Here is a 26648-nt window from a genome sequence, read left to right as displayed (position 1 = left end):
GTTGTTCTGCCTGGGCATGTTGTTGTTGTTGTTTTTTTTTTTTTGGCGGTGTAAATATTTCCCCCCCTTTGCGAGATGGATGTTTACCCTGTAGATTAGTGGCGGCAAATGCAGAATATGTTTATCGCTCCTACCCGAAATTAGGAGGCACTGACTGACAGGCCCTCTCTAATTAGCGCGATCACCTGCGGAGAGGAATTAGAGCGCGCCGGTGAAAAATAAATAAAAATGCACCATCACATCGGCATTTTCCACACAGAATGCAAATCATGTTTTCAGTACATAGGGGAAGGTCAATGGAAAAAAATATATAATTTTAATTATCATTTGGTGTAAAAGCCCTTCAGCAGCCAAATACTTGAAGTAAATTCCTCCCTTTGCTTACCAATAAAAGTTGTTATGATGGCAGAGTTGGTCAAGAGAGGTTGAATTCATGGCAGAGGCATGCACTGTAGTGGCCATCTCATCGCGTTAGCCGTGGTTTGTGTAAACTCCACAGCCTGCTGGTAATGAAAGTCCTACAGGCCGTTGAACAGCACTCTGGATCCCATTAGGTGCTGAAATCACTTAGTGAGGTTCATAGACCATGGCTCCTTTAGCGCCGTACCCTTTAGCTCTGCGGGATCATGGCTGCTGAGCTGTGAACTGTCTTAACACACACATTGGCCAGCTTTGAGCAGCCCTGCATTGAAATCACTGTGGTTTTACAAATTGTGTTTTTACTGAGGAAACAAAGATAGTTGGGGTACCTTTGTATGGGATGTCTAAAAAGTGACTCATGCAACTATCCTCAGTGATACAGTAAATTAAGCCATTACGTGTAATTGATAGATATCAAACAGTCAATGGACAGTCATCAGGGTCTAGAAAAATCGGGTTTCTGTGTGGTTTCAGACCACCAGGTAAGTTACTAAAGAAACTTCTGTGACTTGGTGACCTTCAGGTCTAAAAGCTCTAAAGGTCATTCCCTCAGGCTGATCTGATCTGACACCACATTCCTCATGATGGGTTTGGAAACTTCGAAAACCAATCATTTTGCCATCCTCTAAACTTCACATCGTCTAGATGGTCCAGAAATATATTCTTCTATAGAAAACCTCTCTTTCAAACTGTCTTCATCTGATTATTCTAGAATGCCTCCATCTGATTATTCAATAACTTTGACCCATTTTTTCAGGACACACATTTTTTCACGACTTCAAGAAACGATATCTCCACCACTATTAAAGTGTAAAGTGAATTGCTTTGAGTTGACTAGCCTCTCGTCTGGAAGCTAATTAGCCTGCACTGAAATTGCCTTAAAATTACATTAAGAAATTAACAGGATTCAAGACTGTCTTGAAATATATATGTAAATATATAAAAAAATATAATTAATATAGTTACACATTTAATCCTTATAGCTCACTGTTGTTGCTTAGACCAAGAGCTACATACAGATTGTTTGATTTTGTTCACTAAATGCAATTATATAGAGTTACCATAAAGTGATAGAAGGTCAGCATTATACATTGAATAAATCCATTCTGTCTCTCATTGCAGGCTTCCGGAGGTTCGGATCTCAGACAACGGGCCTTACGAGTGCCATGTGGGCATCTACGACCGGGCCACCAGGGAGAAGGTGGTCCTGGCGTCAGGGAACGTCTTTCTCACCGTCATGTGTGAGTGCCTCTAAACGTGCTGTCTTTCTTGCTCCTGTATGTGTGGAGGTGTGTGTGTTTGCGTGAGTGCGTGTGGTGAAAAAAACGCAGACCTGTGTAGAGACAGTATCCCACTGTTTTTAATCAATACCATTTTCTGAGTGCATTGTTACGTCCATCCCTCCAACCCTATCCACATGAGATGTGTTGTCTCACTGGATTAATGTTGTATACAGTCAGAGGATCATGTGATAGCTTATTTTTGGTGAGTATGTGTCGCAAAAATCCCAATTAAATAAACAGATGATATGATTATATTAACATTTACTGCTTTGACTTGGTACAGCAATCAGTCTCTTCAGAATTGTACTGTTTAGGTTTACAGTTACTTTAGTTTATTTTTATATGTGAGAGTATGTATGTATGATGTGTGTGTGTGTGTGTGTGTGTGTGTGTGTGTGTGTGTGTGTGTGTGTGTGTGTGTGTGCGCGCGCAGTGGGGCACTGTTTCACACCTAGGACACACACACACACACACATACACACACACACACACACACAGACACACACAGACACACACATACTAGAGTTCTAGGCTATAACAAGCAGCCATAGTTGCACAGGCAGCTAAAGTAAACAGGAGTGGCAAGGCAACTAAACGTGTAATAAGATCATCATGAGCGTCATGATGCATAGACAAGCATGCTTGCCGGCGTACTGAGCCTGTAATTTTGGCATTAGATCTGCAGGAGCAAATGTCACTTTTTTGGAACGGGAGCGTCCTGCTATCACCACTCATCATCATCACCCCCAGCTCAGCCCCCCCCCCCCCCCTTCCCCCTTTGTTTGCACAGCACAGGGGGGAGAGAGACAGAGAGGGGAAGTAGTGACTCAGCCTCTGTAAAGATGGCAGCACTCTTTCTCTCTACTTCTTTCTCTCGTTGTCCCTGCCATTTGGCTGATGACACTCTCCCAGCGCAGGGGGGTTGCTCCGGTGGTAGGGTCTGCCCGGCTGTGATAACGGCTGTGGCGTTTGGTGACGGTGTGGAGGGTGAGGTGGGAGGCGTGGCGTGGCTGTGCGGTGCGGAGCGTGATTGGAGTGGCGCGCCGATAAGCTCTGTCTCCGGGCACCCGACGGAAGGCAGAAGCACGAGATTCTATTCATAACGCCTTCTTTTTTTTTTTCTACACCCGTTATTATGCAAGCTTAACATACCAAGAAACTGGTATAAAATAAATAAATAAATAAAATGAACACTGTGAATCTTGCACCCAAAAGCAGTAGAAGAGGAATGTTGATTTTGAAGTGCATTTTCAGTGGTTTCTTTTCCGGCATTAAAAAAAGGCTTTCTCAGTTGCTTCCCTCAGCCTCAGGCTATGCAATCTCCCAGCTAATCGATTACCATCTCAGGGAGTAACAAAGAGTTGGAGAAGTTAAAGGACTTGGACAGCCATATGGACAGGGAGACCTAATTTCACTCCCCTCTTAGTGCAGTAATTGTGACTCAGCTTTTGTTTTAATTCTTTTATTTTCTGGACCAGACCAGTGTCTGTCAGAAAGTGTCGTCAAATGCCAGTAGTGCTCTCTTCCTGTATGCTGATTAGCGATGGCACCGCTCAAAGGCTGCTGGCCCGTATTTCCTGCCCATTAGAAGTCCAGCAGCATGCCAAGGATATCAGCTGTGGCCAATTATCAGCTTTTTCATACCCCCAGTCGAAAACAGACACAGTAAAGAAAAAAAAGTATTTTTTGAATAATAATGATTTTAAAAAAGTAAATCTGAACTACAGTGATGTGGTTGCAATCCTGCATGCTTGGGGGCATCTGTGTTCACACTGCTGGCTTGACGGAGTGCTCCCTGACAGGATTTCTCCGAGCCACCTCCCCTAAAGATTTGGAGAGTATAAATAGCTGTCAGCGTTGCGTGACTCTTCCCAGCTCTGTTGCCGCTGCTGACGGAGCAACACAAAGCGCATATGGAGAGAAAGCCATTGCCATTGGTGGGGAGACATTTATCAATGGGTTTGGAGCTTCTCCGGGAAGCACAGCCCACCCAATGCTGGGGAGCAGTAGGGAAATGTGTGTTACTCTTGGGCTTGAGTGGGTTTGCCTCTGTGTGTGTGTGTGTGTGTGTGTGTGTGTGTGTGTGTGTGTGTGTGTGTGTGTGTGTGTGTGTGTGTGTGAAAGAGAGATAGAGAAAGAGAGAGGAGTTTGTGAAAGAGTCTGAAATCCTTACTGGAGGAAAAGAAGAATGGCCTGTAGCATTGTGGCTAATTGCCATCCAAGCTGAAACAGAATTATTCATAACCTATTAGTGTGCCAAGTTCACCGGTTAGAGGAAAAAAAGGAACGGAGAAAGAGAGGAAAATGAGAAAAAAAGTTAATTAATAGGAAGATGTACACGGAGAGTATTTTAATTTTTTAAAGGGCTTCATAAATAAGAATTATCATTTTAATGAATCCCTGCCAAGGAATTCAATCACTCGCTTTCTGAAGGCCAAACTTTGAACGAGGTGAGACTCCTCTACTCCTCTGCCATTCGCCCAAAAAAGAGAAAACTTTGCCGTGTCTGCTCACTGCTCTTTAAGACCGTTTTCAGGCAGTTTAATAATGACACTTTAATGCCCCGAGGCACTCATGTGCTCCAGTCCAAAAAAAAAGAAGTTTCTATCAATGTTTCATTAATTTATTCCTTCCTGTTTTTGTATGTATGCCTTCATTCACACTTCCTTGCACACATCTATTCCCATCCTCTTACCAACTCTTACTCACTAACTTACCAGCAAGCACTTTTAAATGGAATGAAATAAATGTGGCCATTTGCCGAAGTTCCAGGTGTACCCTCTGGAGCTGGAAGCGCTTTTCATTCCGCGCGAGTTTGATAAGATTGCATCAGCGCACCAGTTAGCCTACTTCACGCTTCGCCGACATCCAGGCTAGACACTCCTCTCTCTCTTTCTCTCTTTCTCTCTCTCTCATTTGACCACTGGAGACACACAGCCCCCGTGAGCCCGCTATCGCTACAGGCTGCTCCTCTCTACCCCCTCTGGGACACCAACACCAAGACGGAGCTTTATCACATAGAGTATGTGACATTTTGATTGATTGCGCGGCTTTCTTCAGACTCCACGGCCAACATACCTGTTACCCCTGGCTCACTGGAATGTCAATGCAAATGACCTTGAAGCACTACCAGATTAGTTCACTTGAGCATGTAATTAGATCAATTAATGGCGCAATTTGGACGTGCACAATGAAGGTGCCTGGGAGCTCTCGCTCGCTCTGCTAGTGTAACTGCAGCGCCTCGACCGAATCACACGACACTCATTCCCATTGTTAAGCTCCCGTTCCCCTTTTAAATTGACCTGTTAATTAAGGTCCATTATACATTTAATCAGATCGTGAATGCTGAGAAGGAGCTTTCTGCCAGGCGCCGTACCTGTCGCGCGGAAGAAATGTAAAGTGAGTTTTTCGCCTTGATCTGAAATGACATCTTATTATGCCTAGCGACAAGAAGTGCGCTTCTAAAAAAGAGAACTTTTTTTTTTTGTTGATAAAGGGCACTAATGAAGCTCTTGAAGTTTCACCTTATCGCTTGTCACCTTATCTGGTCCCCCTTCACACACCCCCACACAATCCACACCCCCTTCAACTCCTTTGCGCGCATAATTGCAGTCCGGTAGCACATGATTTAAGGTGCTTAATGATGTGACCTCCATCATCCTGTGACGTCTAATCAACATTCAGACGGTAATTTAAATGGAGGGCCACAGCCACAGTTTTTTTTCAGAGTCTCATTTTGCAGTGAGGCCCAGTGTCTTTGACCTCCACGGGAGAAGTGGCTGTTGTAAAACACACCAACTGACTGACCGACACACACACACACACACAGTCTTAGCCCATCCAGACGTGGAAACGTCTCTGTCAACACTCTGCAGACGTTTATATGCCACATCACGTAAAGCCAGAAAATCCTTTGTTTTAACCTTTGCAGAGAGCAGCAGAGGTAATTGAGAGGATACCCTTCAACTGCTGGCGGGCTCGTGTTTGTACACACGGGAAGAAAGAATGACAGAGAGAGGGTAACGAGAAACAGACGTGGAGAAAGAGAGAGAAGGAGAGAGATAAGCTACAAGGTGTTGGGGGAGTAATTATTCTTTCATCCCATAAAACCGGGATTCGCTTCAATTACAGACACCCGACTTTTAATTAAGCTACGTGTATATTTAGCCGCTCGTTTATAAATGGCTGGTATTAATGATGCCCAAACAGGGCCTAGCCTGCAGTCACGGCAGCCGGTGTGCCTCCACAACACGAGTACAGGTGGAGAGAGAGTGAGAGAGTGAGAGAGAGAGAGAGAGAGAGAGAGAGAGAGCTGTGTGACAGGTGACAGCTAGGGGGCACCACTGATCTCAGAGAGGACCTTAAGACAGGTGGGTATAGAGTCAGCCTGTGTCCTCTTCTATACCTGCCACAATCCATCATACCCCTATGGGTTAATTAGTAGAGTAATATGAGCGTGATGACAAGGGCATGGATGTGAGTTCCTCTGGGAGGGGGGCGTATAGACTGCTGTGTGATGTTGCCCTTCTGTCATGGATGTCACTTTGGTCCTCCAAAACTGACTGCTGAAACACTGTGAAAGTGAGCCGCCAAGGATAAACCTCTAGGTAGTTTCACAGCTGGACTGGGTTTCGGTCCATGGAGGAAGCTAGATTAGCGTCTGATTTTAGGATCAAAACCCTGTCTGGGCTCTTTCCATGCCCCGTTCATCAGAGTTTAATACAATAGTGAAAATTTGGCTCCGTAACGCAGCAAAGCAGACTAGGATGGCGCACACACATACACACACACACACACACACACACAGAGAGAAAGAGAGAGATGAGGTGCTGTGAATCACATTGCCAACTTGGTTTCCGTCTTATCAAGCTTTCAGCTAAAAGGCACTCATCGAAACAGGGGTGAAAAAATAAAAATCCAAACATTAGTATTTAATGTTTGCCACACTGTGTGACCCTCCCCCAACACTTTCTCCATTTTGATGAGGTGCAGAATGCCATGGTTTGAAGCACACGGCGAAGCTGCATTGAAAACTAGAAGGGGCGAGGCAATGAAAAACAGCTGAATTATTAAATGTCTGTCTGTGAGTTAGACCCACGGGTGATAATTGAGGCAAAATAAGCAACCACCATCCTCCTCAAGGAGTTCCCTTCCAACACACAACTGGCAGCTTGTGCATCACTTAAGCAACAGAAAACATTTTTTTCTTCTTTCTTCTCAAGTTTTAGATTTAGCAGTGATCTGTGCTCTTTTTGTTTTGCACCTGAAATCCTTTAAAATATGATGTGAGGAAGCGAGGTGGATGAGTCATATCGCATTGCTTTGAATCAAACAGCGTTCTTGTTTTAATGATGGCCTCAGACAGATCATGAAAGCTTAAACTGATCTTGAGACAACTGATACGTTTCCTGAACAATGAGTAATTCCATCCAGACCTATTTGAATGGATTTAGATGAGTAGGCGTACACACACTTACACACACACACAACTGAAAGAATGAGAAACTGATTTTATTTTCTTTACAAGGAGAGTTGCCATACAGTGACTCAGAAGGGCAAGATCAATACCACACTTTCCACACTTGTACACGTATTAACATCCAATCATTTACGCTTGTTTTAAACAAAAGCTTTTCATCCAACACTCAAGAAGCCTTACTTTGAAACCATATAAATGTCTCTATGTAATCGTGTATGTAATCTCATATTCTCGTGTAATCCCGTGCCAATCTCCAAACCGAAACATAGGATACACTCTATCAAGAATGATCCCGTTTTCGCTGTGCCAAAAGGTGTCCGGTTAATGCGCTGTCAGAGACGAGGATTGACTCAGTTTTGCTGGTCTCTGTCCTCTGCACTAGCCCTTTTGATTGGGTTTTGGAATTGAGGCGCAACAGTCACTTTCCTCACGGAAATCACTGTGTCAAAAGTGTGAGAAGAGATGAGAGAGGCCAAACAATCGAAAGGTCTTTCTTCTCCACTTCCAATTTTCACCTCCAGACAGATGTCCACAGACAGCTAAGTGCTGACAAGAGGATATATAAGAGTATATATATATAGTCTTTCTTTCCTGAGTAAAACTAGTCCAAGGTAGCAGGGAGTAATGGAATGAGAGCCGAGCTGAAAGAGGAGAGGCAGGAGAAGTGGCCTTGCCTCGCCTCGCCTCGCCTCGCCTCGCCTTGCCTCACCTGTGTGTTGTTTACCAGCCCATTAGCCTCCACCTAAGAGTAATTAGTGGGAGACTGTAGAACTAGAACAAGACCTCTGGGGCCCGGTTCAAATTCACTTACATTGCAAAGCTCGCATGTGCTGCAAACATCAGCTGGTCTGCAAATAACTCACACGGAGGGTGTTTGCATGAGGATTGCATGGAGTTAACGCATGTTTATATACAGCTGCCCCTGCAACTGCCCCTGCAATTGCCAAATGTCATAGCAGATCACCCAAATCCCCGTAACAGCAATTTATGGTAACACTAATCAATTCAACCCAGCACAGTGAGTTACCTTTCATCATCGAAGCATTATGGATATGCCAGGTTTTATGTCAATTTAATACCTTATGTGAATATGTGTATGCATATACATGTGAATGCTTTTCCAGTATTATGACTGCATACCACGTGTTTGGGTTCATTTTTCATCTCTGTAGCCTCCATTTGTTGCAGTGTTTTGTTTCTTAAATGCTGGACGGCAATACCATATCTCAGTGTTTACATGTTTACTTTCCTAAACAGCCCTGCCTTCAGTAATCTTTTTGTTTGTTCCCTTATTGTGTAATACGTGTTACAGAGCTGTGGCCTAATTTCCTGGTACAGCTGCTATGTTGCTCCGTTGCTCAGCCCCAGCAGATCCTGGCATAGGAGCTACGCCGCTAGGCAGGTGGTTCTCAAATAAACATGGACTCCGAACAGACAGCCTACCATCACACACCACCTGCGTGTAAAATTAGACGGCCGCCTGACATACAGATTTTCCTCAGCGCACCGTTCCAAAAAGCCCCCCCACGCAGCAAGAACGAGCCCAGAATTCCTTACTTCAGTGGTTCTGCAACTTTCTACTCGATTCTGTGTTTTTAGTGTGTAGTGTATGAATGTTTAATGTGCTGTACACTCGTGCGCTGGGATATTTGTGCTGCGTTATCCGACTCCACATTTTGGGGGCTAATAGTGAGAGACTTAGCCAGGGCTTGCCAAGCTCTTAAAGACGTTTTCGCTCCACATCTCATACTAAGTGTAGTGGGCTAAGGCTTTATTGCATGCTGGGCTTCTTTTCTCCCATGCTGTGCAATTGTTTAGCAGATTACATTACGGCTGCGTATGCCGTAGCGCGCCCAGGATCCGCTAATATTGCCACGGTAGAAGCCGAGGGCTGTTTATTAAAGTCGGTTGGTCGCCGAGTTCTTAAAATGCCTGGTGTTAATCCTGGGGTGCCCTGACACCTTGCTGCTCTTACAGCCTGTGCTACAGTGAGCCAGGCGATCAGGGATGTCCTCAGAACTACGTAAATCTCACTCCATAGGTTGTGTTTTTATGTAACTTTAATTTGAGTTTAAAGATACGTGAGGTTATTGTCGTCTACTAACTCTTGCATATCTGCAGCACGTTCTCCAACTCATATGTTACTTTGAAAGGTCAACATAAACAAGAGCTGGAATAATATTCACTTTAATGTGTTTTCCTTCCCGGCACCTAATAAATAGGATTTACTTTTACTTCTTTACTTTTACTTTCACTTTTACTTGTTTTCTTGTGTGCAAAGGTTTTTTCGGATGAGGCAAGTAACATGTTGTCAAGGTGACGTAAATAATACGGTGGGTTAGCCAAGCGCAAGCAACTTGTAAACACTTTCTTTAGAGGCTTTCATCTTGAGATAAAATAGATGTCCCTCTTTTTTGTTTGGTTTGTTTGTTTGTTTGTTTGTTTGTTTGTCAAAAAAGAAAGAAGTTCATAACAACAACAAATAAATACTGTAACCTTGAACATCCTTCGCTGACAATTCTCAGCGTAAGTTTCTCATTGCGTCCCGGTGTGCGGGCCTAGAACTCTGCACGACTACCTCCTCTAGTCCCTGCTGGCTGCCTGGTTCCTGTGGTGGCTCCGGTTCTCGTTTTCCCCCGATGCCTGGCTCCTCTGACAGTTCCAGCCTCGCTGTGGAGGTCTTCTCCACTGATGTTGATGGAGCGGAGCCATTTCCTCCCAGAGAGACACTGATTGCACATGGTGATACGGGAGGAAGAGAAAAACAATTGCATGGCATATTCCTTTGCCTTTCTGATATGTTTATTTGACAAGGTGATTCAAAGGCAGTGTGAACTATACCTCAGGTAGGACAATAACCTTCCGCAACTTTTCACTTTCTTTTCTTTGCCGTGCTCACCTCAAGTTTCTGAAATTGTCCTCTCCGTGTAGAATGACAACTCAACTATGATCTAATCACGTACGAACGACACGCTGATTTATGTGTCTGTTTGTACATTTATTTCGGATTCTCGTCCTTTGCCAACTTTATGCACATATGTGTAGTCTTTGTAGTGCACTTAGCCACCGTTTCCATGAGTACTGAACCCACATAGACTTGCTGCTGGGTGGAAAATTGCATGGCTTGTGTTACACAGCGTGACATCAGGACTTAGATGCTGAGAAGTGCGAAGAAGCCACTTTTGAAACCCGCCCAGAGCCCAGAGCTGAGAACCAAGTTCAGAGCTCTCCACCCCTTAAAGCCGCCACCAGGAAGACATAAAGGCCTGGCACTAAAAGGCCTGCATCAGCGCTAAATCCCTGCTGATGAGGGGGAACGGATAGGCCTCAGAGTCGCGTGAACGGAGCCTATAGGTGTGCTGCTCATTTTGATTCGATTTGATTAGATTCAACATTATTGTCATTGTGCAAAATACAGGTACAAAGCCAATGAAATGCAGTTAGTATCTAACGAAAACTGAAAAAAAAATAAGTAAGTACTACAGCATAAGTAATGCTGTATCTTACAGTATGTACAGTGTTATTGTGTATGTGTAATATATTAAATATGTTATACACAGAGGTGAAGTAGACAGTTGGAAAGGGGAGTATAAGGGTTTGTATGTATAGTATAGACAAAAAATGTATAGTTCTTTGTATGTCCAATATAAATGATAGTAATCTTAGCAATGTGAGAGGTTCAGCTTCTACAAGAATAAGCAAGGCAAATATAACCTGAGTACAAGTACGAAAACTGAGACACTGCAGTAATGAGATGCAATAATGCTTAGCGCTGTGGTGTGGAGTTCAGCAGTCACAGCTTCAGGGAAGGAGCTCTTCCTGAGCCTGCTGGTGTGGGAGCGGATGCTCCTATAATGACTGCCAGATGGGAGGAGGGTAAAAAGTCCATGGTTAGGGTGGGATGCATCCTCGATAATGCTTTTCACCCTGCCCAGGCAGCGTTTATGGTCAATGTTCTTAGTGGTGGGCAACTAGGTGCCATTGACCCGACAGGAGGTTACTACCACCCGCTGGAGTGCTTTGCAGTTTGATGCAGAGCAAATGCCATACCACACTGACATACAGTTGGTGAGTACGCTCTCGATGGTACAGCGGTAAAAGTCCACCACTGTCCTGGGACACAGGTGAGTTTTCTAAAGACTCTGTAGGAAGTATCCCTTTTTGATCAGGATGGGGGAGGTTCAGGGACCAGGTGAGATCGTCAGAGATATGGACGCCAAGGAAGTTGAAACTTGATACACAGTCCACTACAGCTCCGATGATGTAGATGGGGGCATGTGTGTGGCTCCTAGCTCACCTGAAGTCCACAATGATCTCCTTGGTCTTCTGGGTGTTAAGGCCCAGTGTTGTTGTCAGCCCACCACATGGCTAAGTGCTGGACCTCATCCCTGTAGGCCGCCTCGTCGTCCCCTCTGATCAGGCCTAACCAGGCCGTGGTGTCATGTGTAAACTTGATTTTGGTGTTAGAAACCATGTACAGGAGCGCAGTCGTGGGTGAAGAGGGAGTACAGAGCAGGGCTCAGCACTCAGCCTTGTGGCACGCCGGTGTTCAGGGTGAGAGTGGAGGAGGAGAGGTTCTTTAAGTTAACAGATTGGGGTCTGTTTGTCAGAAAGTCCAATTGCAGAGGGATGTGCTAATTCCAAGCTGGCTAAGCTTGGAGATCAGCTTTGAGGGGATCACAGGTGTTGAATGCTGAGCTGAAGTCAATGAACAGCATTCTGACGTAAGAGTTTGGACTGTCCAGGTGGGTAGAGTGGAGTGCCATGGAGAAGTTCTGTGGAGATTGCCCACCAGTCTCTCAAAGCACTTTGCAAAGATGGGGCGAGTGCAACTGGGCGGAAGTTGGCTGGAGCTGTGGAGTGCTTCAGCACTGGCACAATAGTGGCGGTCTTAAAGCTTGTGAGGACAACTGCCTGGGCCAGGGACAGGTTGACAGGTTGAAGACCCCGGCCAGCTGCTCTGCACAGACTCTATGGCTGCTAATGCATGTGCTCCTGGCTTTACCCGCTCCTCAGAAGCTGAATACAAATCACTTAAGGGAAGTGGAAACGTGAAGGGGGGTAAAAAATTGGCTCTGTTGACATGGGGGTTTGCTTTTCCTCAGGTGGCCTTACCAGGTCTGTCCATTCTCACTCAAACTTTTTGTAATTGTGCGAATGAAAAAGTTATGTGAGGCCTGGAACTGAGGCCCTCTGTAGAGTGAGAGAGAGAGAGAGAGAGAGAGAGAGAGAGAGAGAGAGAGAGCTGTAATGAGTTCTCACGAGGATATATCACACATCCACTTATTTTTATTTATCTTCTGAGAGCCACACGATCTCTCCCCTTTGGCAACATTAAGTTCATCATTTTAGAACGAGTTGCATTGGAGCATCTTGTTAGTCGAGACACTGTAACCCTGGCACTTCACTAGGGAAGGTGAGAGGGAAGCTGGGGAAAAGGGGGTGTTTATGTGTGTGTGTGTCACTGTGTGTGTGTGTGTGTGTGTGTGTGTGTGTGTGTGTGTGTGTGTGTGTGTGTGTGTGTGTGTGTGTGTGTGTATGGGTGTGCGTGTGTATGTGTGTGTGTGTGTGTGAGTGTATATGTGTGTGTGTGTCTCTGTGTGTGTCTGTGTGTGTGTGTGTGAGTGAAAGAAAGGTCCCTTCAGATTCACTGTGGATCAATGTATTTTGGAATTAATGTTCCAATAGTTTTCCAAACACAAACTGGCTTCGCCTATGAACAGGTGACACTCTTAACACAGCTCTTGTTGTAACGAGAGTGGTGGGGTGGGGTTTGGGGGGGTTGGCGGGGGTTGCAGTGACACGTGACAGTAAAGCCAGTAAAGCCCAGCAAAGACACATAATAGCACCTCTTGAAGGAATCCTGTGGCCCTTCTGTCGGTGAAATGTCAAATACAACCTCCATCATATCACCCTAAAAATCTGTGAAGCAGTACCCACCTGTGCCTCCCACTGTCCTGCCCTACCGCCAGCATGAGAACCCCCACCCCCCACCCCCAGATCCCTATGTGGGGCCGAGGAAGCTTCCGGAACAAGTCAGACCACAATGGGGTGAGGAGAAAGGGGGAAGAAAGTCAGCACTCTCAAGTATGTCAATGTCAGTATGTTTGTCAGGGTGCCCCTGAACTGAATGTCTCAGCTCTATAAATGATACCTTGTTCTACATAATGAAGACTGTTTGGCACAGCAGGGCCTGCTGAATGTGACTTTGCCCGAGAGCATGGAAAGGTCTCCTCGGCTGGCTCACAATAATAGCTGTGCCATTTCCATCAGAATGCCTGCTTGGTTGCATTCAAATCTCTGATATCTTTTCATTCTGCAGGAAGGAAAGACTCTTGGATGTTCTTCTTTTTTTTTTTTTACAGATTTACATGGCATATCCTAAATGCAATGCAGCTTCATATTTCTGTAATACATAAATATTCAAACATTTAAATTGACTAATTTCCAGATTGGAAATGAAAGAAAAACTGGAGGGCTAGTTTCCTTCTGGAGGGTTACATGCTAGAGTTACATGCTAGTAGTTAAAGCAGAAACAGCCCTGGGGGCATATCATAGGATTCTAGAATCCTACCAAGCATCCTAGAACGCCTCACTTCAGGCTTGTGTGTCAGCCTCTAGAGAGACTTGTGATATGGCCCTCAGAAGACCACGATGACCCTGTCTTTTCACCTAAAAAAAAGCAGAGAAAGGCCTTTAATGAAATACTGTTACTGGAGCTTCTTATCAATTCATGACAGGCAATTACTCAACAGATTAATAGCTACCTGCATGCCATCAACACTCTGGAGGTTCCTGCTCATGTAACCTGCTTTTTAATCGATACTACATTATTTATAGCACGTCAGCAGTCAAATTGAAAGATGACAGTTTTGCTTGATAACAGACTGCAATTCATGGCAGGAATTAATCAGTGAGTGTCTCTACGACTCTTATTGCATTAGTATTGCATCTCCCTCCCTTCCTCCCTCCCTCCCTCCTGACAGCACCCGCTGCATAGATATGGCTGTGTCCATAGACATAAATTGTATCACTATAAATTCTGTGTGATCTTTCCCATTCACAGCCATACGTTAGTAATTTGAATTTGGAGAGGGTGGGGGGAGGGGTGAGGCTGCTCTATCGTCCATGTTCAACGGGCAGTGCGTTTTACGGAAATGAGTTCACCCGGAGAGCTGCTCTTCAGATATAATGAGTTACGCCGCAACATGCTTTAAAATAGTCTGTAAAGGCGCGCAGCTTGTGAGTACAGCACTGCTGCAGGCCACACTTGGGCACCCTTTCAGCACGAACTCAGCTGCGCCGAACAGCAAAACAAATAAACACATTGCGTAACGCCCTCAAGGCCCGCCCTGTTGTATTGTTTCTACACAGCGTGTATTGCACTGCTAGTCCATCTAAATGTCTGAGTGTTGGAGTGTACACTGGGAACATTCTGTGATATTCAGCACAGCCGGGATTGCATTTTTCTCGAGCTCTTCCTCTTCCTCCTTTGAGGGAAGCTTTCGCTGAATAATCCATTCACAGGAACAAGCCCTGACCAAAATATAGGTGTTCTCTGTTTTGTTTTGGGGGGGCCTCTAGCCCCCAGTTTCCCCACACTGTCTCTCTCTCTCTAACAATGTTTATATCCTTCGTTACTTGACTGGAGCGCTTCCAACAACAGAGAACATTAAAGCTGTTAATTATACACAGCATGTACAGCTGCGATGACGAGCGACGTCTAGTGTGTTGACGCTCTTACGAGATATGTATTTTTCTTCCTTTTACATTTGTCTTTTTCTTTTTCTTTTTTTTTTGCATGTTCTCTAGTTGTAATGTATGCAGAGGAGGATGATAATAATTACTCCTTTGATGTTTTTTCTTTTTCTTTTTCCGGGCCTCCAGACGAGAGCGGAGATGGAGAGAGAGGGAGGGAGAGAGAGAGAGAGAGAGAGAGAGAGAGAAAGAGAGAGAGAGAGAGGGAGGGAATAAAGCCCTGGTTGTGCTGACCCCTGGAGTGAGAGGCTCATTTGTGCCTAATGAGTGACAAACGAGTGCGTTTAGAGGACATGTGAGAGAGACGTCTCCCCCGGACCCCTTCTCGGCCCCACTGCCGCTGCGGCGGCGGCTCTGGTCAGCCTAATTACGGCGCGTCACATGAAATGCTGGCAGGGGACGCGGCGAGGAGGGGGGAGGGGGAAGAAGAGAGAGGAAGGTCTCGACCCCGAGTGACATAAGAGCCCGGCGGGCGAGCATTGGTGCTGTGCCTCGTGATTCTGTGCTCTTACTTGAATTTTGGTTTCTCGACAGAGATCAGCGGGGGCTACATCACTGTGTGTGTGTGTGTGTGTGTGTGTGTGTGTGTGTGAGAGAGAATGAGAGGGAGAGAGAGAGAGCAAAAAGTGTGTTTGTGTGTGGAAAGGAGATAGTGAGCCAGGAAATGGATATGTGTAGCAAGCAGATCCCCTGTGCTGGATATGAAAGGGCACTCGGAGAGGAGCCAACACAAACAATGCCTACACACTCCAAAAAGACAAGGGGGCCCAGGGTATCCTCTCATCTCCTCTCCTCCATCTTCTCACACACACACCCTTCCCTTGACAGCGGAGGAAGAGGGGCTAGCAAGTGTGTGTGGAGTCCCGAGTCCACAAAACTGCTGCACTCACATAACACACATAGAGGCACATCAGACAACCAGATTTGCCCCGTACCTCATGAAATAAGAGAGCCCCACCCGCCCACCCCACCATTGTGTTTTGACTCCCAGGGGAGATGTACAGGTTGAGCTTTTTGCATGCTGTTGGAAGTACAAGACGCTGGATCCTGGTGTGGATGCGTGATAATGGACCATGTATTATGCATCTGTGCTAAGTGAAAGAATCCCAGGGCTGCTCTCACACATGGCTCTGTCAGGGGAATGTCACAACAAAAGGCTGTCTTCCCCCTTTGAGGCAGATTGAAAATTGTTAATGAAATTGCACATTAACATAGAACGGTGTCCTTGGGAAGGTGGAAGGGAGGGAGGAGTGCAAAGTTAGAGTGAGAGATAATGAGAGAGATAGAGAGAGAGAAAGAGTGAAAAGAGATAAATGATGCCTCATGTCCAGAGGCAACCTTTTTCAGATTCTTATTGAGGGTGTTTTGACAGTCGGCCAGGAGTGAAAGATCTCGAGTGGAAAATGGGAATTTTTGTTGTTGAGTGCTCGATAATGACAAATTCCTCACCAGGCAATCACAAATAGAGTTTTGCACGATGGCTGTGATTCTAATGCACGGAGGCGTGCCGGCAGTTCCTCAAAAGAGTTGATAAGGAAGGCGCAGCCAATGAGAGTGATCACAGTGGCGCACATTAAAGTAAAATAGTGTCAGTGCAATTATGTTTACGCACAGCAAAATTCAATAATGATGATGCATAACAAAACCCATATCCATTAGGCGCTGCTTTAATTAGACGTGCGCGGATAAGAAGGAGAACATCAGGTTCAGTGTTCATTACAGTCACTGAAGCATGCCTGGCCACGTCCAAGCCTTTTTTCAAATTGTACGGATTTGACGGCTTCATCCATTTTGCATCACTGTTCCCCGCAGGGCGCTGAGATGGCCTGCCCCTCGCTGTGTTTATTTGAACAAGGGAAATTGGGGGAGCGTTTCCGCCGGTCCCCCTGCGTGTTATTGCCGTTAAAGAATACAACAAGAGAGATTTCCTGTTTTCCGATTGGTGGGTACGGCCAGGGCCATGGCCACGCATAACCCAGAACAGATATCAGCCCATATGCACGCACATGTGATCATAAGGACAGGCAAAATTAATGAATGAATGAATCTTTAGAATGAATGTACCCACTCTACATTTTACTCTCGCTGTCAGCTCAAATGGCAGTAACACGCAGCCACAAAGCCGTCACTTTTTGTTTCACAAAGTTCAAAAGCGTTGAATGTACCGGCCGTCCTTTCATCCGAGGCTCTATCTGTGGCCCAGCACACGTGGAGGGTCTCCAGCCCCATCCTCGCCTCGTGACACACTGGCCCATCAACAGCATGTTCCACAGAGCCGTGTCTTTTCCTTTCACAAAAGCTTCGACTCTGAGAATCCATACCATGGCACGGATCAGCCCTGTGGTTTGCGCGATAAAGAAAAGGACAGGCCACATTGTCCCAGTATTTTGTGTCCAAGTCTGCCTAAAAGGGACGGCACTAGCGCTGGCCTAGTGAGTGAAATACTTTACATTCTGCTCTCGATGTTGCGCCGGTGGCAACAACCTAATGTCTCTCTCGTCATAAAATGGTATTCTGGGAAAGAGAGATAGCTGCGTGTTATATCTGAGGTTTGACCTCTCAACACTTTACATAAGGGCTTCATAACTCTGCCATAAAAGCTGAACATAGCTTTAAATACATAAGCATTATCCATACGTAATAACACAAAGTCCAAATTCCTGAATTAAAATGAAATGCACTCAATACGTCTCCATACACGCACTTCAGAGTCAACACAGTAGAAGTATAAAGAACTCCAGTCCAGTCAAACACATCAGCCCTCATATCCCTTTAGGCTGTTTGCCATTTAGTGTCAATGCCGCTGTTGCTAATTTATGCTGTGTACCGCATTGTAATGTCTGACTGATATTTATTGGTAGCTAAACTGTCTGGGTTAGATCACATATCATCTTTAAACTGAGGTTCAGAGTGGATTGTTACAGGCTCTAACTTGAGCGTGAATAATTGACAGCCAGTGTAGAGTTGGCTCAGTCTTTGTCAGGGTCTATTCTTTGTTCTCCCTCACTACTGAGGGTATGAAGAAAGCAGACAAACAGCACCCGCCATTACCATATTCAGCTTTTAATCAATAAAGTTATTATGGCCATTATGACAATTACTGTACTGACACCTTTTCAAGAGGGTATTACAGATATTAGGTAGTTAAATGGGCCACTTAGAAATAACCCTGCCCAGGTGTTCTTTTTTTCATTGAATTTCTTTTTTTCCAGAAAGTATACTGAAAGTATAGGCTCAGGCTCTTATTATCCAACATTTTAGTGGAAAGTAAAAAAAGAAAAATCTCACTCTCTATCTCTCTTTTCTTCGTGCAAAGATACTGATTCCATCCAGCCAATTATTACTCATCATTTGAGTGGAAAGTAAAAAGGAATCTCTTATCTCTTTATCTTTAACACACACTCTCTCTCTCTCTCTCTCTCTCTCTCTCTCTCTCTCTCTCTCTCTCTCTCTCTCTCTCTCTCTCTCTGGGCAGTAGGCATACACAGTGTGTGTGTGATATGTGGAAACCTGTTTGGGCTTTCTGAAAATACATTACAGTCCATCTGTGCCACCCTGCTGCGGCTGTTCCACCACAGTCCCCCGGCGCCTCCACCAGCTCTGATATATATACCGCTTGAGCTCCGGCACCGGGCCGGGCGGAGACGCCAGACAGTTGGCTGCTTGTGGGCGTCTGTTGGAGGCGGGCGTGTGACACCGACTCCCATCTAAGGACGCGCCGAGGGACCGCTAGACCGGCTGGTGGAGGTGCCGAGAAATCGAATGATGGATCCTCGAGTCTGAGGTGGCGAGGACAGCACCGCCGTTTGCTTGTAGTTCAGGAAATTAGGTGGTCTGAGAAAGTATCCCAGGCCGAAAGATTTACAACCTCTCTAGTCAACCAAATTGTCTTAGATAGCTTGGGTCGAAAGGGAACCAAAAAAGACCCGGGTTTTATCCAGTTGCCCAGGAGGCGAGGCTGGCGAGGCCGAGAGCGGTGCAGATTGTACTCAAGAACCCTGGAAGCGTGCTGCCCTTAGGGGCACAGAGTGCCAGCCATGGCATTATGGAAGCTGCGCTGGTCAAAGGTCACCCATTTGCCACCTCGCTCATCTCCTCCCCTGCGCTTTTTTTTCCTTTCTTCTCCTCCTCCTCGGCAAAAAAGACTTTCTTTCGTCCCACTGTGTTGCCGCTGCGAAATCCTCTCCTGGTGTTGTGTTCCACCCGTCTTCACTGAAGTGGGATGGCAAGTCCAAGGCTCTCTGGGCTTTTTTCCCCTCCCCAAAGGCCTTAGATGTGGAGTAGAGTCAGTAAAGCTCCACACAGCAGCCGTGACGTATCGCATTGCCTATCATGCGTGAGCAGAGTCACTTAAACACTGAGAGACCCTTGAGGGCCCAGGAATAGGAGCTATCTGTCCCTGGGAAAAGTCCACTCACCGATCCCTGAATGAAAAGACAAGAAAATGAAACTTTGAAAGAAAACTTTTTCTTTGCAGTTTATGTCTGTGTGTTTGTGTGTTTGTGTGCGTGGGTTGGTGTGTGACAGAGAGAGAGATGCGTAGAATAGCATCTAAAGGCAGCACTGTTTGTGCCACTGTAGCCTTGATATCAATAGAGCTCTTCCCTCAAGCTCAAGCTGAAGTGTGTACTGCCACATACTGGGTCTGCGACCTCTACAAAACAGACTGGCAGATCGCAACTTGAACTCTACTGACAGCTCAGCCTGGTGGGTGATATATCAATGAAACCCACCAAGGACACTGACTGTAATACACACTCACACACACACACACACATTTTCTCACTTCAGATTCTCTCTCTCTCTCTCTCTCCCGCTTTCTCTTTCTCTGTCTGTCACCATCTCTCCTTCTTTTCCTGCTATCTGTATTCCACAGTATTTTTTTCCCCACATTCACGCCTTTGGCATGATTAATGGGCTCTGTAAGTGGGGGACCTGTAAAATGTGACACCAGCTTTTGTATGAGTGCGTCACACTCATTCAGCTCCTGACAGCTCAGACCACCAACTTCCTTCTCATACTCTCCTGTCTTTTCTCTACCATTAGCACCACCATTAGAACACACACACTCACACACGCACACACACACACACACAGGCACACCTGACTCCACACACTTCCGCACCCTGGTGCTGCGAGTGTTGCGACCGACCTCAATAAGGGTTTGACAGCGCAGTCCTGACGGATGCAAATCAGTGGGGTGGGGAAACGATGCAAATGCAGAGAGCAAGCACAATGGCAAAGTGATTGAAAAAGCTCCAGCGCTCCTTTTATCTCATGGTGCGGGCTTGTCTTGGGGAAAAGATTTCAAAGGGGCCCCAGACTTAGGTCTCTGAGTCTCATCTCGCCAGCGTTCCTCCTGCTCCGTCTTCCTCCCAGAAGAAAAAAGACTTTGCTCTGATATGCTTTTCTGGCAGCCTACCGTCTCCGCAGTGGCCCATCCAAAGTGACGACTCGGAAGCTAACGTCTCAGAATGTGCCGTGGGTAGGTGGGATGGAGCGAGGGTTAGTGTGAGCACCTGTCTGTCAAGTGTGTTTGGATGATTAAGTGAGTGAATGAATGATTGAATGAAGGAGTGTGAGTATCTGTCATGTTAGGTAAGCGGAGTGAGTGAGTTATAAAGAGAAGTGTCACCTGTCAAGTTGGTGAGTGAGTGAATTAGTGAGTATTTGAGGAGTCCTATCTATCTGTCCTATCTTTTACATGAATTTTAGTGAGTGAATGAGTGAGTGAGTGAGTGAGCACATGAGCACAAGAGAGATAGTATGAGCACATGTCCTGTTGCCCAGAGGCGGTCAGATCATGCCTCATTACAGCAATGATCTGTCCTTGTCGCGTCTCACACATCAGACCCATCATCGGCACGAGTGACACGTCACTCTCGAGCGCTCACTCTCACTCCTGAGGCGGCAGAGATCTCACGACACCAGCGCGTGCCGAGAACATTCCGGAACGCGCCGTGAACACTCCGGATCGCGCCGTGCTCGTCACGGCAGGTGCACTCCGCTATACTCCCCACGGGACAGAAGTGACAGAACAGGCTGAAGCCTCTACGCTGGTACCGCAGCCTGATGATAGCATCTGTGGGGAGCATTAGCACAGCTTTCTGATCCCCGATATCTGGCAGACGTCAGGCAGACAGAGGTCTGCTCTGTTTCCCCCTTCTTTTTTTTCTCCTTTTCTCTTCTGTGAGCAAAAAAAAAAGCTTTCCTCTGTCAGACAAGAGGTTGATACCATATTCACTCTGTCTCAAAAGTGAGAGACGAGAACAGAGAGAGAGAGAGAGAGAGAGAGAGAGAAGGCGAGAGCGAGAGCGAGAAGTGGGAGAAGGAAGAAGACATTATGTCATTCGCAGGCATGAATAATGTATGCTGCCGTTCTGTTGGGCTCATAAATGCTCGTGTCCCAGTGGGTTGTTCCCTCAGTGAGTTCGCCGCATTAGCAGAGAATGAATAAGGAGACACTGTGAACTGTGAACCGCAGATGATGAAGAAGACGGCCAAGTAAAAGAAATGGCAATATGCTGAGTGGGCGTAGTGTTTTATGCAAGTTAAATCATATAGGTGTTCTATACGCACTCTGTATGTATTTATTCAGATTTTGTTCATCCCACCAGGGCAAGCATGCAGCACCAGATGGATGGACAGGCTTTTAGTTACCTTTTTTTATCACAGAGTGCAGAAGAGGGCTCTTTTTGAGGACTAATGTCTGCTGATAACAATCTTAAGAGGGGGTGGAAATTGAGCAAAGTTAACGTCTCTTTTTTTACAAGACAGGGTTACCATCCGTGAATTAGTTTTTGCCCTCTGCGAGTGGAGCTGTCCGAGGCCACCTCTGAGTGGCCTTTCCTTTTCACCGCAGAACGCCGTGACATCTCAATAACACCCCAGTACAGGGGTGAGCTCCGTGACAAGGTGCCTCCAGCCCCCCGACCCCCCCCCCCCCCCCCCCCCCCCCCCCGCAACAACCACCATCACTACTTCCACCGCCTCCCTTCATCCACTCCGGTCCTCTGCAGGGCTCTAAATCCTTTAATTACCCGACCTGGGAGACGTGTCTCCTAGGAGCGCTGCTAAACGTGGCCCTGCTCCTCGAACTCGAAAATCCCATTTGCAGTTATTTTTTTTCTTTCCCCCTCTTTTAATGAAAGGAGGGGGTAATGGCGCTTGCTGAGCCCAAACGAGAGCGAACCAGGGGAGGGCCGCGACAGTTGATCTTATTGGTCTGAATAGCGCGCTGGAGGATGGAACGTAAACGGTTGACCCACTTCCCAAGAGGAAAAAAAGTGGCGGGGAAGAAGCGTTTGACGTGAGGTTGGCTCAGGACAGAAGTGCTGAGTGTGTGTGTGTGTGTGTGTAGGGGAGGGTGGACGCAGGGCGGAGAACCTTTGCAGATTGGATTATACAGGAAGAGTAAAGTCTGTAGGCTGGTGTGTGACTCATGATTGTTGTTAAGGTCGAAATGCGTGAAAGTCCTAAACTCTGGCCTCTTCAGGAGATAAGGAAGGTGACAGTTGCTAGAGAAGGGTTTGAAATGCTCCTAATGACCCTACACTGATGCAACATCAGAAAAGTCTCGAGCCTGTATGGACGGGCATGTTGTACTCCCCAAAACACTGTTTAGTTTAGGGAGTAAACAGGGGTCTGTACACTTTTTGAACAGAACTGTTTGCCTTGGATGTGCTTGTGCTTGTCTTTAAAATGAATTCATCTTCATGTTTCTTTTCTCCCTCTCTCCCACATGTTGCTTTGAAGTCTGTCTGTGCCATTCTGTCTGTGCCATTCAAATCGAATCTGAAAGTGAATGGCCAAAGAAGAATAGCAAAAGAACTTCCTTTTATGTCAAAGAGAACCGGACCCTGGTCTCTTGGTTTATTCTTTTGTGATGAGCCTCATGTTGTGAGATGTATTGATGTAACTTCAAAGGCCCGGTCACCAGAGACAAGAAGGTGCGATTGTTTTAAAACAGCTCGTGGATTGCTTGCTGGAGTACCGTTTGTGGGTCTAAGATGTAGACGTGGCTTGGCTGGGACGTACACACTTTGTAGCAATCCCCAGACCAGCATTGCTCCGGCCTCTGTCTGCAGCTCTGAACGGATGTGTTCCGTTCACTCCCAGAGATCGGTGTCACAGCCTGGAAGAGGAGGCTTTGTTTGCAGAAGCCGTCCCATTTTCAGTCCCCGCGCTCCGTCGTTTAGGTACCACGGACGATGAAGAGCTTTAAGGACATGAAAGCCTCAGGCTTTCACAGCAGTGACATGCTTTTCCCTCACGAAGAGAAAAAAAGAAAGAAACAGCCAGGAGATACGAAATGAAAAAAATAAGTTGACAGAATGCAATTGGGGCTGGATACATGAGGAAGGTTTCTCTGTTGTGTGGCAGTACTGTGGGAATGTTTACATTGTTTATAATTTGTTTATTAAGATAGAGGTTGACAAACAACTGAATGCCAAACCAAGAGAGATCACGGTTGTTGTGGGTGGAGGTTCAATCAGTCCATTTTAAACCACTTATTGCCGTCGGTTTACACAATTGCCCGCCGTGCTCGTTGAGTTGGCATTTCAAATTTGATTTTGACCTCTCCACTAAACAAAAATGGAGGGAACTGTTTTTTAATTTACACCAACACAGAACTCGACAGCAAATAAAGTCAATAGGAACTCGACAGCGATACAAAATAAACAATAAACATCAAATGCGGTGTGACTGGTCGGCTCAGCACCTTCTTTTCTTATTCAGCTTTCCACAGTATCGCGCAAAAGGTGTGATAAACCTTGGGAGTGCAATTATAAGCAGTATAAAAGGCTTAAATGTTATCACATCGAGCAACTATCTTAATCCTTAAAAGGATTAAATGAGGTATTGTTGTCTGCCAAGCATGGCAGGCACAGCTTTTTAATCATTTTAAATATTTCATCAAGGATTATTCCAGTTTCTTTGGTTTCAAATTCCCCCATTGAAATTCACTCAATACTTCTGAGGCATTTAGCCTGCACAAACATGGCAGTAGCAGGCCAAGGCACTGGAGTCTCAGAATGAAGGCTGGCTGATAAACTCCCTGATTCATTTGGTGGAATCAAAAGCACTAAGTCTTTTTTGAGTGTCACTTTTATTTTATCTCTTGATATCTGATAGCACAGTACAATCATCACAATGCCTTTTTTTTTCATTCATTTCGAATTGATACTAGGCCTTTTCTCTCGATGCCACCGCCACAAAAGGGGCATAATGTAAAGAGTCACACTCGCAAATGGTATTCCTTTAAGGTCCACCGAGCCCAGAGGCATTACGTCTTTAATCAGACCCAGTGTTTCTCATTCCATTAAAGAGAGATGTCTATCTATTCTGCAGAGAGAAAAAAAGAAGAAGGGGGGAAAAAAAACAGACAGAGGTCCATCAAATTATAGGCAGGGGTGGCATGGCGGCCTGATGAAATCAACTCCGAAGGAAAAGGCAATTGTTGGCCTTCTCTCAGAGAAAATTAAATGCTCCAGAGGATTATACCCTTGATAAAATACAGTTTGTGTCAGTGATGCGGCCCCCACAAGGTTGTCCGGCTGAACCCTCTAAGATGATTTGCCTGTCTATTATACTGTTGCACATTCCAACCCATCTGCTGTCCTTGGAATTGTAATTCTGGTGGATACTAGATTGGTGCTGACTGTCAGTGAAATATTTTCTAAGTTTCTGATATATATGTGATATTTAAATTGTGAGAATGGACTAAATGATGACTGTTAGATTGTTGTAATTATGTAAAGGATGAATACATTGAAATTATACTTTTTGAAGGAGATATTAGCTGGCATTATTAACTGCTTGGTCAGATCTTTTTATTATCTAATCTAATCTAATTTGTCTGAGACTTGTCTGTTTTGTTTTGTACGGTTTTGTGTTGTGCATGCATTATCGACACCAAGAAATACATGTAGATGGCTGAAATTAGTGCTTGCATTGATCTCTTGAGCAGAATTGAACTTGAACTGTTTAAAGACCTTACCAGCTATTTTGACTCTTCTGTTTGGCCTGGAGCATTTTGGCATTTACTGTATTAAGACAAACAGGCAGGACCCAGTGTATCAAGCCTAGTCTGTTATATTTGTCCGGCACAGTTGTCAGTCTTATTTACGAATTAACATCAAGAGAGACTCAAGCCAAGGACAGCGACTCTGCCTCAGTAGATTGCTTCTCCACCGACTATCTGCTTTGATTCCCACTGAGTGCAAACAGGATGAACGAGAAGAAAAGAGCCATAAAAGAGAAAAGTGACAGCCCCCTTCTTTCATTTGTTGAGTTGTGACACTGACGATCCAAAACACTGAGGAAACTCTTGAACACTTCCCTGAAACTTAGGTGCATTATGGGTAGTACTTTTTTATGTCTGCAGTTCTTTCTCCGAGGGGAAAAACACAGTTTGGAAAGTTTTGTGGAATGCACATGTATATTTAAAGCGGATGGCGCTCTGCATTGAAGTCTTGCCATCGTTAGCATACTGAAGAGTGGGGTGTAATATGAAAAGATGATAGTTTCCATCACGTTGATGCTTATGAGATCGGAAACAACAGTCGCTGTAAAAACCTCTGCAGACTCCCTATAAATCAAGACGGGCAAATGTTTGCAGAGTTTGGTGTGTTTATGAAGGCGGCTGTCCAGCGGGCGAAGCGCCGGTCTGTCCCATATTGCTCCACTTGGCCATGTGCATGCGTGTGCGTTCCAGTCATAGGCAAGGGGTTCTTCTGACGCCCAATCATACTTCAATTTGGGACAGCTTTCCACCCCCCATCAGCTAATCGCGTGTCCGGAGGTTAATTTCCCACCATACGCCGCCCATCAATAAGCAATTAAGAGGTGAGGAAACAGAAATGTTCAGGCTGTCAGACTGTTTTTTTTTTTTTTGCTTCCATCTTTCTCTCCCCTCCCTCTCTCCCTCCTCCCTTCTCATTTTAATCAATTAATCTCCACTGCATGATCCTCAGCAGGCCCAAATAGATTTAGACGTTAAAGTGACACATGAAAAGGCCTCCTATCCCCTGGCAGTTTCCTTGATGCAGGGTGTTTTTTTTATTTTTATTTTAGAAAAGGCGAGGGGGATCGATCCAGAGATTTATGTCGACGGCATTTTCCTCCCACTGTTTCCTCTTTTAACTCTCTCTTCTGATTTCACACTCCGCTTCTCATCCCCAGAGTCATTCCAAAGGCAGACGGAGCCCAAAACAAGGCCCAAAAGGGCAGCACATCAACCCCCACCCTCCCGTAGCGAATAAAAGGCAAATTTACAGGACGCGTTTTATGTGATAATTTAGAGGGTGAAATACTCAGTGCCTACCTACGTCGACAGCCATTGATGGTGTCATGAAACGCTGTGATGAGCCGAGGCTTTTTGTTTTTGTTTTAATCTATCAAAAAACGCGTGGATGCCGGTGCCGCCATGGCGACGGCAGCACCGGTGCCACATCCCTCGCTGTCCGCGACTTGTGCACAATCTGCTCATTCATCCGCGTGTGCTTCCCTGCGGTCGCCATTTCTCCCTGCCGTTTTTCTCTCTTCTTCTTCTCTCTCTCTCTCTCTCTCTGCTGCTGCAGTAGGTGTGAGTCTGATGGAGGGATTTAGTGGGAAGCAGAGAGGTTTGGCTGGGACTTGTTTCAATTCCGTCACTTCCCTCTCCTCTGGCATGTTAAGTACCTGATGAGCTGAAGAGTCCATTTCCA

General features: G+C 45.7%; 1 protein-coding gene across 2 annotated transcripts in view; it reads left to right on the top strand.

The window, feature by feature from the left end:
• The window catches only part of igsf21a (immunoglobin superfamily, member 21a), a 168831-nt gene that overhangs the window by 115350 nt on the left and 26833 nt on the right, over positions 1 to 26648 (top strand). For both annotated transcript variants that reach the window (XM_031567343.2, XM_031567344.2), the window contains exon 4: positions 1543 to 1661. In XM_031567343.2, coding sequence (XP_031423203.1) covers positions 1543 to 1661 — 119 coding nt within the window. The remainder of the gene's footprint in view (positions 1 to 1542; positions 1662 to 26648) is intronic.

Source organism: Clupea harengus, chromosome 5 (assembly GCF_900700415.2).
Source record: "Clupea harengus chromosome 5, Ch_v2.0.2, whole genome shotgun sequence".
Lineage (NCBI taxonomy): Eukaryota > Metazoa > Chordata > Actinopteri > Clupeiformes > Clupeidae > Clupea > Clupea harengus.
The sequence above is the reverse complement of the archived record's forward strand: the minus strand, read 5'-3'. Positions and strand labels throughout refer to the sequence as shown.